Source organism: Typopeltis vanoorti, chromosome 1 (genome assembly GCF_054136105.1).
Source record: "Typopeltis vanoorti isolate ZY-2024b chromosome 1, IOZ_Tvanoo_1.0, whole genome shotgun sequence".
In the NCBI taxonomy this organism is placed as follows: domain Eukaryota; kingdom Metazoa; phylum Arthropoda; class Arachnida; order Uropygi; family Thelyphonidae; genus Typopeltis; species Typopeltis vanoorti.
In genome coordinates this window covers 136,138,997-136,155,157 of record NC_143549.1, presented here as the reverse complement: position 1 = coordinate 136,155,157, position 16,161 = coordinate 136,138,997, and the positions used below count along the sequence as shown (strand labels likewise).

Below are 16,161 nucleotides of genomic sequence, written 5' to 3'. Positions count from 1 at the left end.
TTTTTTAACAATTCAAGGGAATATTGGTGAACAATGAGGTGATGTCAAAGTTTACCAATATATATGTGTTATTTGAAGTTAGATTTTCGACTGAGGTTTTAAAATGGGTAGAGTTTTTTTTATATAGGATTGGTTAAAACTAGTACGTGGGGTAAGAAAGTTTGCCAGCCCAGCTGTTTTGAGAATTTGTAACACGAAGCATGAGTGACATCTACTATGGGTCTTATGTGGAATTGATTATCGGGGGGGGCAAGAACCAAAGGGTTTAAGTTTTTTTTTTTTTTTTGTGATGTCAGGTGTCCATTAAGATACTGTTTTAAGTAGGCTTTTTAATTTTTTTAACCTGCGTTTTGGTAGGATATAGGTAGAGCAGTCTTGGGGAATATCATCCATTTTCCACTTATATTCCAATTATATTACTCGTGTATTCAAATTATATAACAGATGAGAGTAATGACAGTGACATTACCCTCATCCATTCTGGTGATAACAATACTTTTATCTTTTCATAACTCTGAGAGCAGCAAATTGGCCAAAAGATAATTACTTTTTTTGGAGGCAAAGATTGAAAGACCATATTGGCAATGTCAAGTCCGATGATGATGATGATGTTGTTGGCTATTTTTGGAACTAAGTGACAGATTCCCTGTTCTACATTGTACATTAGTCTAGTACCAGCACTTCTTTCAGTGCAAAGGCAAAATTGTGGCTGAGGCTTACCTTTTCATTTTCATTGAGCCTTTTCAAAGACTCACTGCAGTATGGAAAGGCTGAATTTGCAGTTGTGATTTAGAATTGCACAGAATATTATACTTTTTGATATGCTTGCTTTTTTAGGAATTAGGACGTTTTTCCTTCAGATATCTTGGATCTCTTTATTTGCCATCAGTTCTGGTTATTTTTCTTGGAGGGTCAAAATTTACAAACAGATACAGTGAAATGCTATGGGTTTACCCCTCTCACCTCCCCCCCCCCCCAACTTGCCAATTTTTACATGGAATACTTTGAACAATGAGCCATGAACTCAGCCTCCCTCAAACCTTCTAATTTAGCTAAGATATGTAGATGATGTGTTCTCTATTTGGTCTCATGGCCTAAACACATCAGACTCCTTCCTCTGACAGTCAATAATCTACATTTAAGAATCCAGTATACAATGGAAAAGGAAAATAATAATAGTTTACCCTTCCTAGATATCTTAGTGACATGCATTCCAAATGGTAAAATCTCCTTCACTGCATACAGAAAACCCACTCGCATAGGCAGATACATTCACAAACTCTCCCACCACCACCACCTCTACCAACAATATGGAATCAATAAAACTCTAACGAATAGAGCCTACAGTCTTTGTTCCAGTGGAACCTCTTTTTCAACTGAACTCAGCCAGATACACAACACCTTCTGATCCAATAGCTACAGTACTTACAGAATTAAAAAAAAACTAATCACTACCCCCCAATCCTCAGAAATTCCATCACCATCCCCTACATCTGGGGTACATTGGAAAAAATGGCCATCTTTAAAAAAGTATGACCTGTACATAACTTTTAGCTCCACTGGAAACTTGCTAACCTTATCGGTTGTAGCAAAGATCAGCTCCCTCCTCTCTCAGTGCCTGGAGTATACGTATAAAGTACCCTGTTCTTGCAAATTGGCTTACTTCAGACAGACAGATAGATGAGCTACATCCATTTAGATGAACACAAAACTGCCATCTGCAATTACGACTATGGTCAGTCTGGTCTTGCAGACCATGTATTGGATACCGCTCACAGGATATTCTGGAAGAAAACCACCATGCTCAATTGCACTAAATTTAAAAAAAGAAAGACTAGTTTTGAAATCAGCAGCAGCAATCAGAAATCAGACAAAATTTAACAAATACAGGTGCAAAAAACTTCCCAAAATTTGGGAAACGTTTATCATCAGATGTCCCAATTTACATCCTAGGCTGCCTACAAATGCCCATAGAGGGTGCACTGCCTAGATAGGACTTGAGAATCATAGCCACATGTTTCACTGAGTAGTATGTTACAAGTGTTATTTGTACACCCTGAAGATGTCTCAGTGATTGAGACAAAATATTAGAAGCATTAAAATTAGTTTTTAATCCTTTCTTAATGCTGTCAGTACTCCATTAAACCTCTAACATGATGTCCTCCTGATACTTGACACATGAATGTTTGAGTCTATTGCCATGTTAGTATTCCAGAGATGAAAAGGAAAAAAAAACATTTGGCAGTAATTTGATACAGAGGGAAGAAAAAAAAGGGAAAAATTCTCAGTGATTTACGAGTAAGTGCATCTTTAGAGAGATTGATGATTAGTATCAATAACATGTCAACATGCATAATAGCTAAAAAAAAAACATTCTAGATTTTAAAATGCCAAAGGAGTGTTTAAGAGGTAGCTGAACATATGATAAATACATTTAATTTGAAGACTTCTGTGCACATTTTAAAAATATGTGGTCTATGTTTTCTATTAACTAATAGTAGGAGTCAGTTCATTCTTTTTTTTTTTTTTGTCCTCTAGGGAAAAAATTCTTGAATGTTTCACAACTTATTCACATTTTACAAAATTAAAGAAAAGAGATTAAAAATTCTTGAGCATATCAACTTCATCTTATGTAAGCATGAAAAATATTTATAGTATTAAAAAATGTTACTGATATTTGTAAACTATAGTGGATGATGGAATGTTGAATTTAACAAATTAACACACTGATTTTCTTTCATATATTTTTTATTAATTTACCATTTTTTTCTTTGCTACAAAATCTGTGATATTTTGTAGAGACCTTTGAGAGAAAACCATTATAAAAATCTTGTGCTGAAAGTTTTTTTCGTCCAGCCATTATTACAGCATTAAATCCAACCCAGCCATCCTGAAAGAAAAATAAATATTACACTGTAATTAACAACAGGACATGGCTAATGTAAATTGTTATTTTCAGATTACCACTGAACGTTCAAATGGCTCAACATTATGGGTGGTTTGCTCTAACTTCTATAATACTATTGAGTCTTTGTTTGACTGGTTTCATCTGCTATCCGCCTTAACTTTCCTATACTATTAGCCTAGTAAGTAATGCTTAGATTTTTTTTTCTTTTTCAATGTTAATGCTACCTAAGGAAGTTAATCAGAAAACTTTTCTCTCTAGAGAATGAAAAAAAAAAAAAAAAAATTCAGCCCATATCTTTTTTTTTTTTTTTTAGAATTACAGCCAAGGCCAGTGCATTATGTTTGTTAATTATGTGTGTTCTTCTGATCAGTATGCTTGTTTTGTGGAAAGAAAAAAAAAAAAATTTCAAAGTTCATCATCATCAAATCAGATTCCTGACATGTACCCTCAAGGGGTGTACAAGATATGATAGTACTACATGAAAAATTTACATCATTACTAACTTCCTATCTACAATTTTCCTCCAAATCAGTCTGTTACTTGTCAAGACTCCAACATTATCAGATCTTATATTTCTATCATCTAAGGCACATTGTACCATATCAATCCACCTAGATCTTGGTCTTCCTCTGGGTGGTTTTCCTGCCAACCTGGCAGAGAACACTTGTTTTGCTAATCTTTCCTTGCCCATTCTGTTTAAGTGACCATACCACCTGAGATTAGCTCTACTAACGCACTCCTGGATGCCGATAATGTCAAGTTCTTTCTTAATATCCTCGTTTTTAATATAATCTTGCCATTGATGCCATCTGTTCACGCCTCTAATCTTTCTCAGGACTCTCATATCTGTGGTCTCTAGTCTTTGGTCAAGTGTTTTACTTCTGACCCAGCTCTCAGATCCATAAGTTAAAACTGGTTTGAACACTGTCTTGTATACAGCTAATTTAGTGTTCTGACTAATTTCTCTCTTATTCCATAGGAATTTATTCAATTGACTTCCTACCATACTAGCTTTGTTGATTCTGTTGTCTATTTCCATATTTAATTTATCATCTTCACTAAAAATCGTGCCTAAGTAGCTGAAATGTTTTACTTGTTCCACAGGTTCCCCGTTCACAACACAGTTGACATTTTCAACAATTCTACCTATTTTCATTGTCTTTGCCTTTTTTAATGCTGACCTTCATACCATATCTATTACAACAGTTATTCAATTTAGTCAGGGAATCTTGCAAACTAGTAGCGGATTTATTCAGAAGTATAATATCGTCCGCATAAAGCAAAGAGCTGACATTAACATCTCCAATTCTGATATCATGTTTAATACCACTTTCCTTCATAATGTGATCCATATAGATAATGTACATCCTTGTCTCACACCAGATTTAACATTAAAACCATCTTCCTGTACATCCTTCAATTCTAACTGCCGACTTACAACTCAAATAAAGACTAAGTATTGCTTAATATAATGCCCCATTGACACCATATAATTGTAGCGTATTGAATAGCTTCAGAGAGAAAATACCACATCAGTGGCTTAGCTAGATCTTTTGCCACCCAGGGAAGTCCCTGAGTTTGCTGCCCCTCTCAATACAAACCAAAAATACTACAAAAAGTCAAAACCACGTATAGGGAAACTAAAAAATAAACAGTGTTTTAAACTTTAATTCCAACATTCTTGCTTTTCTGTTAGCAAAATTGATGACATTGTTGAAGTCTATTTCATCACTCAGTCGCTTCTATAGTCAGTATGGCAAGATTTCTTAAACGCAAGGTACTCAATATAGATTTTAGATAATTCTTAATCAATTTTAATTTAGAAAAATTTCTCTCCCAGCTAGCAACACTTACAGCACTTGTGAGGAAAATTCGTATTACGATATTTGGAACTAAGTTCTCGAGACTGTATTTTAGAATAAACTGTAAAAGTTGAAAGGGACTGTCCTTCCACGTCTCTGTTTCGTCTTGCATAGCAGCAAACAGAATAAAACTCTGAAGTCTTTTTCTCTCAAAGAGGAACTCTTCCTTATGAATGTCATCATGATCATGATTTAGTTGACATTTGTATTTATCATTCAAAAGATTCGATGGAGTAAGGAAGACATATTTTTCAGCAAGAACATGAAGCTGTTGAAATGATATGGTGACTTCTTGGATCACTCTGTCCAGTGAAAAAAAAAAAAAACATTTCTCTCCTCAACTCAGTTTCATATGACAATTCATCATCTCATGATTCTTCACCTGCCATCAGTTTATTCTTTCTACACTGACGATCCATGACTATCCCCAGATAATCCAAATTTCTTTGGCGTAAGCTACTGAATTGTTAACTAATTCATCCTTATTTTCAGTTAAAATTGCTTTTAAAGCACGAGGTTTATGTCACATTGTAGTATATTCAATCCTTTGGTTTGGAGGTAGACTTGTATGTTGTTAATTTCTAGTAGGACGGATTCCCACAGGAAGGAAAATGACTGTAATGCAACAAGCAGCAGGCCAGCATCTGACCTGGTAACTATTTTCTTCTTCACCAGTTAAATGTTCTACAGCACTTAAGATTTGAAGTAATTTTTTTTACAATACTCACAGCATCTCCCTGTGCACTCCAAATTCATTGCAAAATATAGATTTTGCATCTCTAATGGTAGTCAATTCTAATCACACACCACTCTATGAGAGAAAAATCTAGCTCCAACCCTTTCTTGAAGGCATTCATTCTCAACTTCCAAGGATTTCCTCTTGTCCTTTCTCCCCCCCCCCCCAATAAAATGAAAAATTCCATCTACTGATATTTTCTATGACCCATTCATAAGTTTGTAAGTCTCAATTGTATATCCCTCTTTTTTTCTGTTTGCTAGTGTCTGCAGTCCACAAACTCTGTCTTCATAACCTGTATTCCACAAATTCTCAATCTGTATTCTACAAATTCTCAACTGTCTTAATTTTTAACACTCTCCTTGATAAGAGGATGACTGACTAACAGATATCAAATAGTGGTATATGGGGAACGTGAGTCTGCAAGATTTAAGGTGACCAGTGGTGTACCACAAGGATCAGTCCCCGATCCATTAATGACATTGGGAAGGATTTGACAGGAAACATACAGCTATTCGCCGTTGTTACAAAGACAGGCAGAGTAGTCAAGAATGCAGCACTTGCAGAATGATATGAACAGGCTGGAATTGTGGGCGTACAAAAATAGCTATCAGTTCAATGTTAGCAAATGTGCAGTCATGCACTTTCATGTGATGAGATCTCCAATGTCATATTATATTGGTAGGTTTATGTTAGAATACACTGATCAGGCTAGGGATCTTGGAGTTTTAGTAGATGGGAAGTTGAAAATTCAAGGACCATAGATCAAAGATTACAAATACAACTTGGAGGATAATTGTACATGGACTATTGTATGCAGGTCTGGTTTCTGTGGTGATTCTGATACAGTGGAGAAAGTGCAAAGCAGAGTTAAAAATTAAAACAGTTGAGAATTTGTAGAATACAGATTATGAAGACAGATTGAGAATTTGTGGAATACTGGTTATGAAGACAGAGTTTGTGGACTGCAGGCACTAGCAAACAGGAAAAAGAGGAATATATGATTGAGACTTACAAACTTATGAAAGGGTCGTACAGGATATCAGTAGATGGAATTTTTCATCTTTAGGGGGTAGAGAAAGGAAGTTGAGAATGAATGCTTTCAAGAAAGGGTGAGAGCTAGATTTTTCTCTCATAGAATGGTGTGTGAATAGAATTAACTCCCTGATTAATTCTTAATAATAATATCCAGCCTGAGTTCTGGAATAACTTGGATCTGAAAATATGTAAAATTACCAACATAGCTGTGTATGTATTTTGCAAAATGCACCTAAAGATCACTGAGGAACAGCAGATTGGATGCAATTTAGAAGCAGCTGTTTCATTGAAATTATTTTTAACAATTAGCGACACTGTTGTTCCTACTATGACCACTTGAATTGCAGAGTGGAATTTACATTCTCAACAGTTACATTCTCAAATGCAATAAAATCAATCAAGCAGTTTCTTCTAAATTGCAGCCAACTCTCAGTACTCTCAGTTCCTTGAGTACTTGGCTCATTTTTGTATCAGTTGTCTTTTTTTATGACACATCATTCATTTTTTTATATGAAGAAGTAAAATACTTAAAACTGGTTGAAATCTTTTGAACAATGAGCCTGAAGTGTGTCTGCAACATTATTATTAACATCTGACCTCCATGGAGTCAGAGATGCATCATGGGAGGTACACACTATCTCACACAAAGCTCATCCAACTGATTCCATGTGTCTACATTCACAATATACTCAGGCAATGCATTCCACTCACCAACCACCCTTTGTGTAAAGAACTGGTTCCTCACTTCTCTGTTCACACTCTCCTTATACAGTTTCCTTACAGGGATTGCCTCTTGTTCTATCTCCTCTCCCACTCTATGAAAAATCTCTTCTATGTCAACCTGATAACAACCCCTGACTATCTCAATTGTATCCTCCCCTCCGCTTCCTATTCACAGGGGTTTGCGATTTACATTCTCTAAATCTGTCCTCATGTCCCAATGCAGAGGTCACATTCCAAAGACCACTGACCACCTTTATGAATCTTCTCTGAACTCTAACATATCCTCATCACCATGAAAATCCGGAAAATCTCTGCATGATATATGAGGCTTGATCAAGGCCTTATACAATAGCATCATAATCTTATTTCTGCATGTCAGAATCCTTTGCATCTTTGGCATTTTCACAACTTGTGCAATGTGGCCCCTGAAATTCAGGCCCTTGTCCACCACCTCTCATCTCCATAACAACTGCTTGACTCTACATTGCTCACCCCCAATTTTGCATCATCTGCATATCTAAACCCATCTCAATATCAATATACAAACTGAACAACAATGGTCCCAAAATTTATCCCTGTGGCACACCACTCACCTTCCTATAAATTATATATTTAGTTTAATCCTTTATCCAAGTGTAAGCAAACAAAGTATCTTCAGGACTGGGGCAACTCGTGTCAAAGGTGGACAAACTTCTCATCACTTGCCTTAGTATCTCCCATAATGCAAAGCACATCTCCTTGCAGACATGTATAATGCTATGCATTATGGGGAGGGTCACTGCCCAGACCGGTTTCAACCTTTATTGAGGTCTCTTCAGTGGGAGCAAGACCCAGAGGTAATACCAAGGTTGAAGCAATGCAGAAGTCATATTTACCTATACGAGTTGCCAAAAGGTGTCGCACCTTATAATTTATAGTCTAACCAAGTGGAAAAAACTTCCAACATCATTTATACAACATTCTCTAATCCAGAGTAATTTATAAGGTATGACACCTTTTTGTCCAAGGTGTTTTTCACCTTGTTATAGTACATGTTAGTAAAACATGATCTCTCTCTCTCTTTAACAAACCCATACTGATAATCACAGAGAATACTACTGTTATCAACCCATTTCTGTATGCTACTTCTCACCAATCTCTCTCTCTCTAGTACCCTCATCACAACTCCAGATATACTGAAAGGCCTATAATTTATAGCCAAAGCCTTATTACCATCTTTATACAGTGGAAGAATTTGCCTTTTTTTTTTTCAGGGCTGTGGAGTTGGTACATAGAACGTTTAACTCCGACTCCTCAATTTATAGTACCTTTGACTCCAAGTTTTCTAGCTATTTCTCCATTTAAGCATAAAAAGGCTGATTGTGAAAAAAAGGATACACGTACACTATTCGTCACTACTATTTCAATGTTGTGGTTTTTAAACTTTTTTAGCATCATTGTTACAATAACTTTGTCAGATGTAAAGAATCTGGGTAGTTGTGTTTGGCCTCCAGTAGATTTCTGATCTTTCTTTAGCTCTGAAGTAGAAGCCATGCTTTTATTGCTGTCATTTTAACATTTTAGGATGAAAACACTGCAAGTGTCTTTTTAAATTTGATGCTCTTGTAGGTGCATTTTTATGAGAACCACAAAAACTACTAATTGTTGCATCACATGCTTTTTCACAATCACCATCTTCTATAATACATTGACACATATTATATTTCCCATCTATTGTTATTGTAAAGTGTTCAAAAACAGCAGACCATTGACACTTTTTTTTTTTGCCATTGTGAATTTTTTCATGGGATGCTGCTTTCACTAATATATACAGGGTGTTCGGGATAAATTTGACATATTTATAATTAATTATATTTTTCCGTAAGTTACATGTATTAACACACACTTCTCTTCATTTAAAAGTTTGGACCCTTCTTCATTCATATACAAGATGTCAGAAAGGATGGATAGCTGGAACCCACCTGATCATGGAAGAGAATAACTTGTATCATGATGATTTGTGCCCGCCATCAAAATAAGGATATTACGACTGCTGCCCAATGCTCCCTGAATACAGTAAAAACAATCAGGCATGAACTAGAGACTTGCAATGGTGACTACGAGGATGTAGCAAGAAGAAAGATCCCTAGCAGACGATCTGATTGCGTTCGTACAGCAGAATTCCTCGCAAATCTGCAGGAACAGGTGTTGAAGAACCCTGGCATTGGAATTCGGGCTTTGTTCGTGGAGTTGCTAACTGTAGTCAAGCCCTGGATAACAAGGGTAGCCAATGGTAGGCCGTATGTATGGCAGCAGGATTCGGCCCCTTGCCACACCTCTGGGAAAAGTCAAAAATGGTTGTCTGAAAATTTCTACGACTTCACCAGTCCAAATGTTTGGCCTCCAAACTCCCCAGACCTTAACCCCATGGATTATTTTGTATGGGGCGCAGTTGAAAAAGACACCAATCGCACTTCCAGTAATACAAAAGCCCAGTTAATGGATAAAATTAAAACAGTTTTTGCGGCCCTTCCCAGGGAGACTGTAGCATCAGCTTGTTCGAGGTTCCGAAGCAGAATTGAAGCTGTGATCGATGCTAATGGTGGTTATTTTGAGTAAATCTTGTTGATAGTATTGTAATTAACTCTGCCTGTAATGTTTTTTTGTCAATTCATTAAATTTAATAGATACAAAGAAGATTTTCTTTTTCCTTACGAAACTGTCAAATTTATCCCGAACACCCTGTATATATATATATCATAAAATATATTTATTTTGAAATTTACAAAGAACTTGAAATTAAAATGTATCCTGAAAATATAACCTGAAAAAAATAGGTCAATCAAATTGTTATCTGTGAAATAGGAAATTTTAACATATATTATTTATATTACAATTTAAATTCATTAGTAGCCAGAGTCAGTACATTTCTACCAACTCTGACTCCAGTAACTAAGAACTGTTTCTGACTCCACAGTTCTGGAAACAACAGACACAACTACAGTATATTGCAAATTTGGTCAAAAACAACTGATTGGGACAATGTGTAGGGAAAAAAAGAAAAAAAAGCTATAACATCTATATCCTTTTTTCATTCTAATCTAATCCATCACTGAATTTCCAGAGGAGTTAAAAAAAAAAAAAACTATATTCCAACTTTCAAAAATGGTTGGATAATATAACTCATGACTTGATCATATTAAGGCTGAAGAAATCCAACAAGGTGGACCAATTATTTTCAAAGCCTTGGCTGCCAGATTCACATGGTACTTCAAAGAAAGAAAGATTCCAGAGGAATGGAAGACCTCAAAAACCATACTTCTATTCAAAAAAGGGAACAAGGAAGACATAAAAAACTATCGTCCAATCTCTCACATATATAAAATCATGAACCGAGTAATACTGAACAGAATCCAAAACACACTCAAAGACAACTCCAGTAGAGAGCAGGCAGGATTCAGAAGAGGCTTCTCCACAATAGATCATATCCAGGTCATTTCACAACTAATAGAAAAATGCAGAGAATACCGTATACCTCTATGTTTCCTCTTTATTGATTTTAAAAAAGCATTTGATACCATAGAACATAATGCAGTCATCAGTGCCTTACTGGAAATAAATGTTGACCCTACTTACATCCACATGATAAAAGAAATTAACAAAAATCAGACCAAACAAATAACTGTATTTGATCAACCTATAAATATAGATATAAAGAGATGGGTTCGACAAGGCGATGTGATCTCCCCAAATCTATTTACCAGCATTAAAAAAATAGACCTAAACGGAGGAATAAGCAGAGATGGCAAAAAAAACTACAAATCCTTATGTTTGCCGATGATCTGGTACTGATAACCCACAACTCAAAAGACCTAGAAAAACTGAGTGAAAAAATATACACAAACAGCAGTAAGATAGGCTTAGAAATGAATCTAGAAAAAAAAAAAAATGGATCAAAAACATCTACACAAGTTACAGTCACCTATGTATTAATAACATCCCTATAGAACAAGTTGACTCCTACAATTACTTAGGGCAAACAATAAAAACGAATAACAATTTACCTGAAGAACTAGGAAAAAGCTATCATTCAACAGACTAAAAGAAACACTTCCAAAACACTGATCCAAATCTTGAGAGCTCTGCAAAGGCAAAACTATTTAATAGTGACATTCTTCCGTCACTTACATATGCATCAGAAACACGGAACATGACAAGAAAAGAAGAAGAGACTCTCAGAATAACTCAACGTGCAATAGAACGTAAGATTTGTAACAGCAAAATGGAACGTGTTAGAAACACGGAACTAAGAAAGAGATCAGGCATAAAAGATGTGGTAACTGCAGTATATGAAAGTAAGATGAGATGGGCAAGTCACATAGCCAGACTCAGATAACAGATGGACATACAGAATACTCAACTGGCAACCAAGAATAAAGAGAAAACCAGAAAGACCACCTACAAGATGGGAAGATCCACTAGTGAAATTTAGAGAGAGGATCGAGATCGTTGGAGGCATCTTTGTAACCTGCACTCATGGAGAAATCCTGAGTGAAACGCAGTTCCATCAAGGTAATATAATTCATAGAAATATCTCCCTATAATTTTTTCCCCATCTCACCCACACTCTTTAAGTTGGAGTGTTGATATAAAGACAGACATTAGGCATGCCATTTGCAGAGTACCAACACACATTTATGTTTTTCTAGACCTTTCCAAAATATATTCATCCTGTCATAAAACCAAAATGATGACAAAATTTCTGTATATATAAAGACCTTGTACAATGGAATTATAACCCTTTTATTTCTATATGGCATTCTTCTCCTCCTTGACTATAGAATCACACGTGTATGACATTTAAATTTATTAAGAAGATATTTTGTCTTGCATATCACCAGTACAAACAGCGAACAACAATAAGAAATTTGAATAAAGAAACAGTAGAGCGCATGTATTAATTGGAAACACTATGTATACAGTCACGTGTTCATGGGTTAAAACAATTGAGTTGAAAATAAATCAAAAATATAAGAGATTACAAATTTATTTAATACAGCTGATGATAACATTTCCCACACTTCTGGAATAGTGAGGCAGTCATTATGATTGAGGTTAGGTTCATGAAGTGAACCTAACCTCAATCATAAGAAAAGATTTTCACAGAATATAGAATGAGAGAGGGTGAAGAGAGTAGAACAAGAGGCCATCACTGAAAACTCTATAAGGGGATGTGAGCATAGGAGTGAGGAGTAAGTTATTTGCATGTGTGGTTGGTGAGTGGAATGCATTACCTGAGTGTGTTGTGAGTGTAGACACATTCAATCAATTTAAATCACGGTTGGATGCAGTGGCAGCCAGTGAAAATTTTAAGTGGGGGTGCTGTATTAAAAAAAAAAAAAAACTATTTAAATTAAGGGGATATTAAATCCCACATTGTTTTAAAACCGAATAAGAAACTCAAAGATTGGAAACAGAGAGTTTAATGCCGAATATAGTAAACTATAAAAGTATCGGCGATTACTAGTGTGAGCTAATGCAAGTAGTCCTAGTATATAGTACAATCTCGGGCAACTCGCAGCAAAGGTGGTAAAGTTCTGATCGCTATTCTTGGTATTTTCCATAATATAAAAACACATTTCCTAGGAAATGTATGCTGTTATTACATTATGGTGGGAGGTCACTACCCAGACCGGTTTCAGCCTTTTTTGAGGCTTCATCAGTGAGTAGCTAGACCAAATAGATATATATACCAAAGGGTATAGCAAAAAAAAACTTATATACTCTGCTATACAAGTTGTCAAAAAGGTGCAACATTAAGTTACTTAAATATAAAGAGCCAATAGGCTTCATTTCAGTGATATAAACATCATTTAAATTAAGGGGATATTAAATCCCACATTGTTTTAAAACCGAATAAGAAACTCAAAGATTGGAATCAGAGAGTTTCATGCCGAATATAGTAAACTATAAAAGTATCGGCGATTACTAGCGTTGGAGGCCACCACTGGTTGGATGAGCATTGTGTGCAATAGTGTGTACCTCCCACGATGAGTCTGACTCCATAAAGGTCAAATGTTAGTGATCATAAATAATAATGTTTAGACACCTCCGAATCAAAAAATTAGAATAATCAAAGAAAATGTGTTGAATGATTTGCAATTCTAATTTATTGCATAGAAAATAATTATTGCCAAATATGAATTAACATCATCTAAATCTACATACTACTTTTAGATTATATAACCATGTAAACACACAAAAATGTAATATAAATGATAAGAAAACTTATTTGGAAACATTCACAAAATTAGAATAATTTTTAATATGGTTCAAAATATTAGAATATTCCAAATTTTCCGATTGGTTTTGAGGAGAACATAGAAATAGCATATATTTCAGTAGCTACAAATCTGACTTGTGTGAGAAATCATTTCAGCATGGATTTCAGTTAATCATTTGCTAAACATGGGTTGAACGAGTGGCATATCAGAAGCTAAGAAGTTTCATATGGTGTCTCTACACAAAGGTCAAATTCAATAGTTTATAGCTAAGGAATTGAAATGTCTCAAGCAAGTGTGATTAGAGTATTGAGACAGTGTTCTAATAACTGGAGTTTTCAAAATAATCACCACAATAACTGTCAAAAAATAATAACTACATCAAGAGATGAGAGGAAATCTAAGAATATCATGAAGAAAAATCACTTCTGAAGTGTAAGGTATTTTCACAGGAGATGGAAAGAACTAGGAGTGCATGTGTCTATATCTATGATGTTGAGACAACTTCACAAATTGGGTTTTAAATCACGTGTATCTAAGACGAAGTCGCTTATGACTTCCAAGTAAAAGGCAGCTAGAGCATGATGGTGTAAGCAAAGACTGTTGTGGGATCAAAAGGACTGGAAAAAAGTACTTTTTAGCAATGAAAGTATGTTTTGTGTGTCCCATCATCATCATCATCAAGGTATACGTGTTTGGTGTCTTAAGAAGCATTTGATAAAGAATGCATGAAACGTGCAGTGAAATTTGCAACCTCTATATGGACTTCTTGAGCAAATATGCAAAGTGTTCAAGAAATTCTTGAGCACTTTGCATATGTTACCGGCATCGGAAGATTTATATGATGGTGATTTCCTTTTACAGCAAGATTCAGCTTCTTGTCACACTTCCAAGACCCTACTTGATGGCTCAAAGAAAGGCAAAATAGTGTAATTCCTTGGCCAGCAAACTCACCAGATTTAAACCCCATGAGAATTTGAAGAGAAAAAAGAAGTTGCCCCAAGAGAACAAAATGAACTTGTTTCTAGTCTAAAGACCATATGGGCATGTTTTGATAAAAAAATACTGTGAACTGCTAAACCTAAGGGGGAAATGCAACAAAGTACTAATTATCATGTTGTTTCCCTTTGACTGTAATTTTTGTGGATTTATTTTTGCATTATTCTTATATTTTGAACCACGTTAAAAATTATTCTAATTTTGTGAATGTTTTCAAATAACAGTTTGCTTATAATTTATGTTACATTTTTATGTGTTTATATAATCTACAAAGTACATAGATTTTAAATTATGCTAATTCATATTTGGTAATAATTATTTTCTATGCAATAAATTAGAATGGCAAATCACTCAATGCATTTTCTTTGATTATTCAAATTTGATGTGGAGGTGTATATGGATCTGTGTAGCAGCTTGGTGCTTTCCCATCGGATCCTGTGGCTAGTAATTTTAATTCCATGTTGTGCCAGGCCAGATTTGTGAGGACTGATAAGCTAAATATGGTCTTGATTTTCAGAGATAGGTTTATTGGAAGATCTTCCTGTTTTTCCATAGTAAGACAAGCTGCATAAACATAGTATTTGGTATGTGCCAGGCAGGGGCGTGCCAGTAGTGTCTGGCACCTGTGTGCAAACCTTTAGTTGGCGCCGCTATACCCCTCCCCCCCCCAATAAAAAATCACTTTATAAAAATGTATCAGTGAGTTAAAATGAAATACAAAATATATTAATTATAAGTTTATGGAACAAAAAGCAGAAATTACAAAAAAAAAAAATGTATTAAAAACAATAAACATACAAGGGTACAAAAACAATCAAAATAATTTGGAAAAAAATAAAGTAAATAAATGATAAAATAAATAAATAATAGTAACTTACAAGTATATAAAATAGGAACATATTAAACATTATTGGGTAAAGAAATAGTTAAATAAATATTTAAACAGGAAGAAAAATCACTTAGTGAATTGAACTTTTCTAGTTTTCATTAATGAAAATTCTCGAATAATATCATGTATATCAAGTTGATCCAAAATATCTGACTCTATTGATATAATGGCAAGATTTGAAAGTCTGTCTTGTACCGTTGTGGAGCGCAAGTAGTTTTTAATAATTTTAAGTTTAGAAAAGGACCATTCCGCAGATGCTACAGATACCGGTAATGACAAAAGAATCGAAGAGCAATCGGAAAGTTTGGATAAACTGTGATTAAGTCGTTTGAATAAATATACTACATTATCTGATATGTATAGTTTTTAAAATTAGAAATAAATGGTTGACAGTGTAAAATTTCTTCGCATAAATCGCCTGTGTCGATGTCTGAATGATTCTCATGTGTTAATTTTTGTCATAACTTTTTACAACAAGATAATAAATATTCTTTATTTTGTGAAGTACTTAACAAATACAAAAACTGAAATGAATTCATATGTTCTTTTAATAAAGTAAATCTTTCCTGCAAAGAATGTAATGTTTGATCTATTATGCAGAGAAAAAAAATTACTTTGAATGAAATTTTATTATCTACTATATTTTCATGTTCGTAATCAAATTGTGTTGTCTTTTTACGTTGCCTTAGTGATCTACTACTCTACTACAAAATACAGATTTTGCGTCAAATTTTGCTGCAATTAAT

General features: G+C 34.7%; 1 protein-coding gene across 2 annotated transcripts in view; it reads right to left on the bottom strand.

Moving 5' to 3' along the window:
• Nucleotides 1-2,730: 2,730 nt before the first annotated feature.
• The window catches only part of LOC150110457 (methionyl-tRNA formyltransferase, mitochondrial), a 207,819-nt gene continuing 194,388 nt past the window's right edge, over nucleotides 2,731-16,161 (bottom strand). For both annotated transcript variants that reach the window (XM_090393962.1, XM_090393969.1), the window contains exon 10: nucleotides 2,731-2,890. In XM_090393962.1, coding sequence (XP_090250088.1) covers nucleotides 2,738-2,890 — 153 coding nt within the window. In that variant the 3' untranslated portion in view covers nucleotides 2,731-2,737. The remainder of the gene's footprint in view (nucleotides 2,891-16,161) is intronic.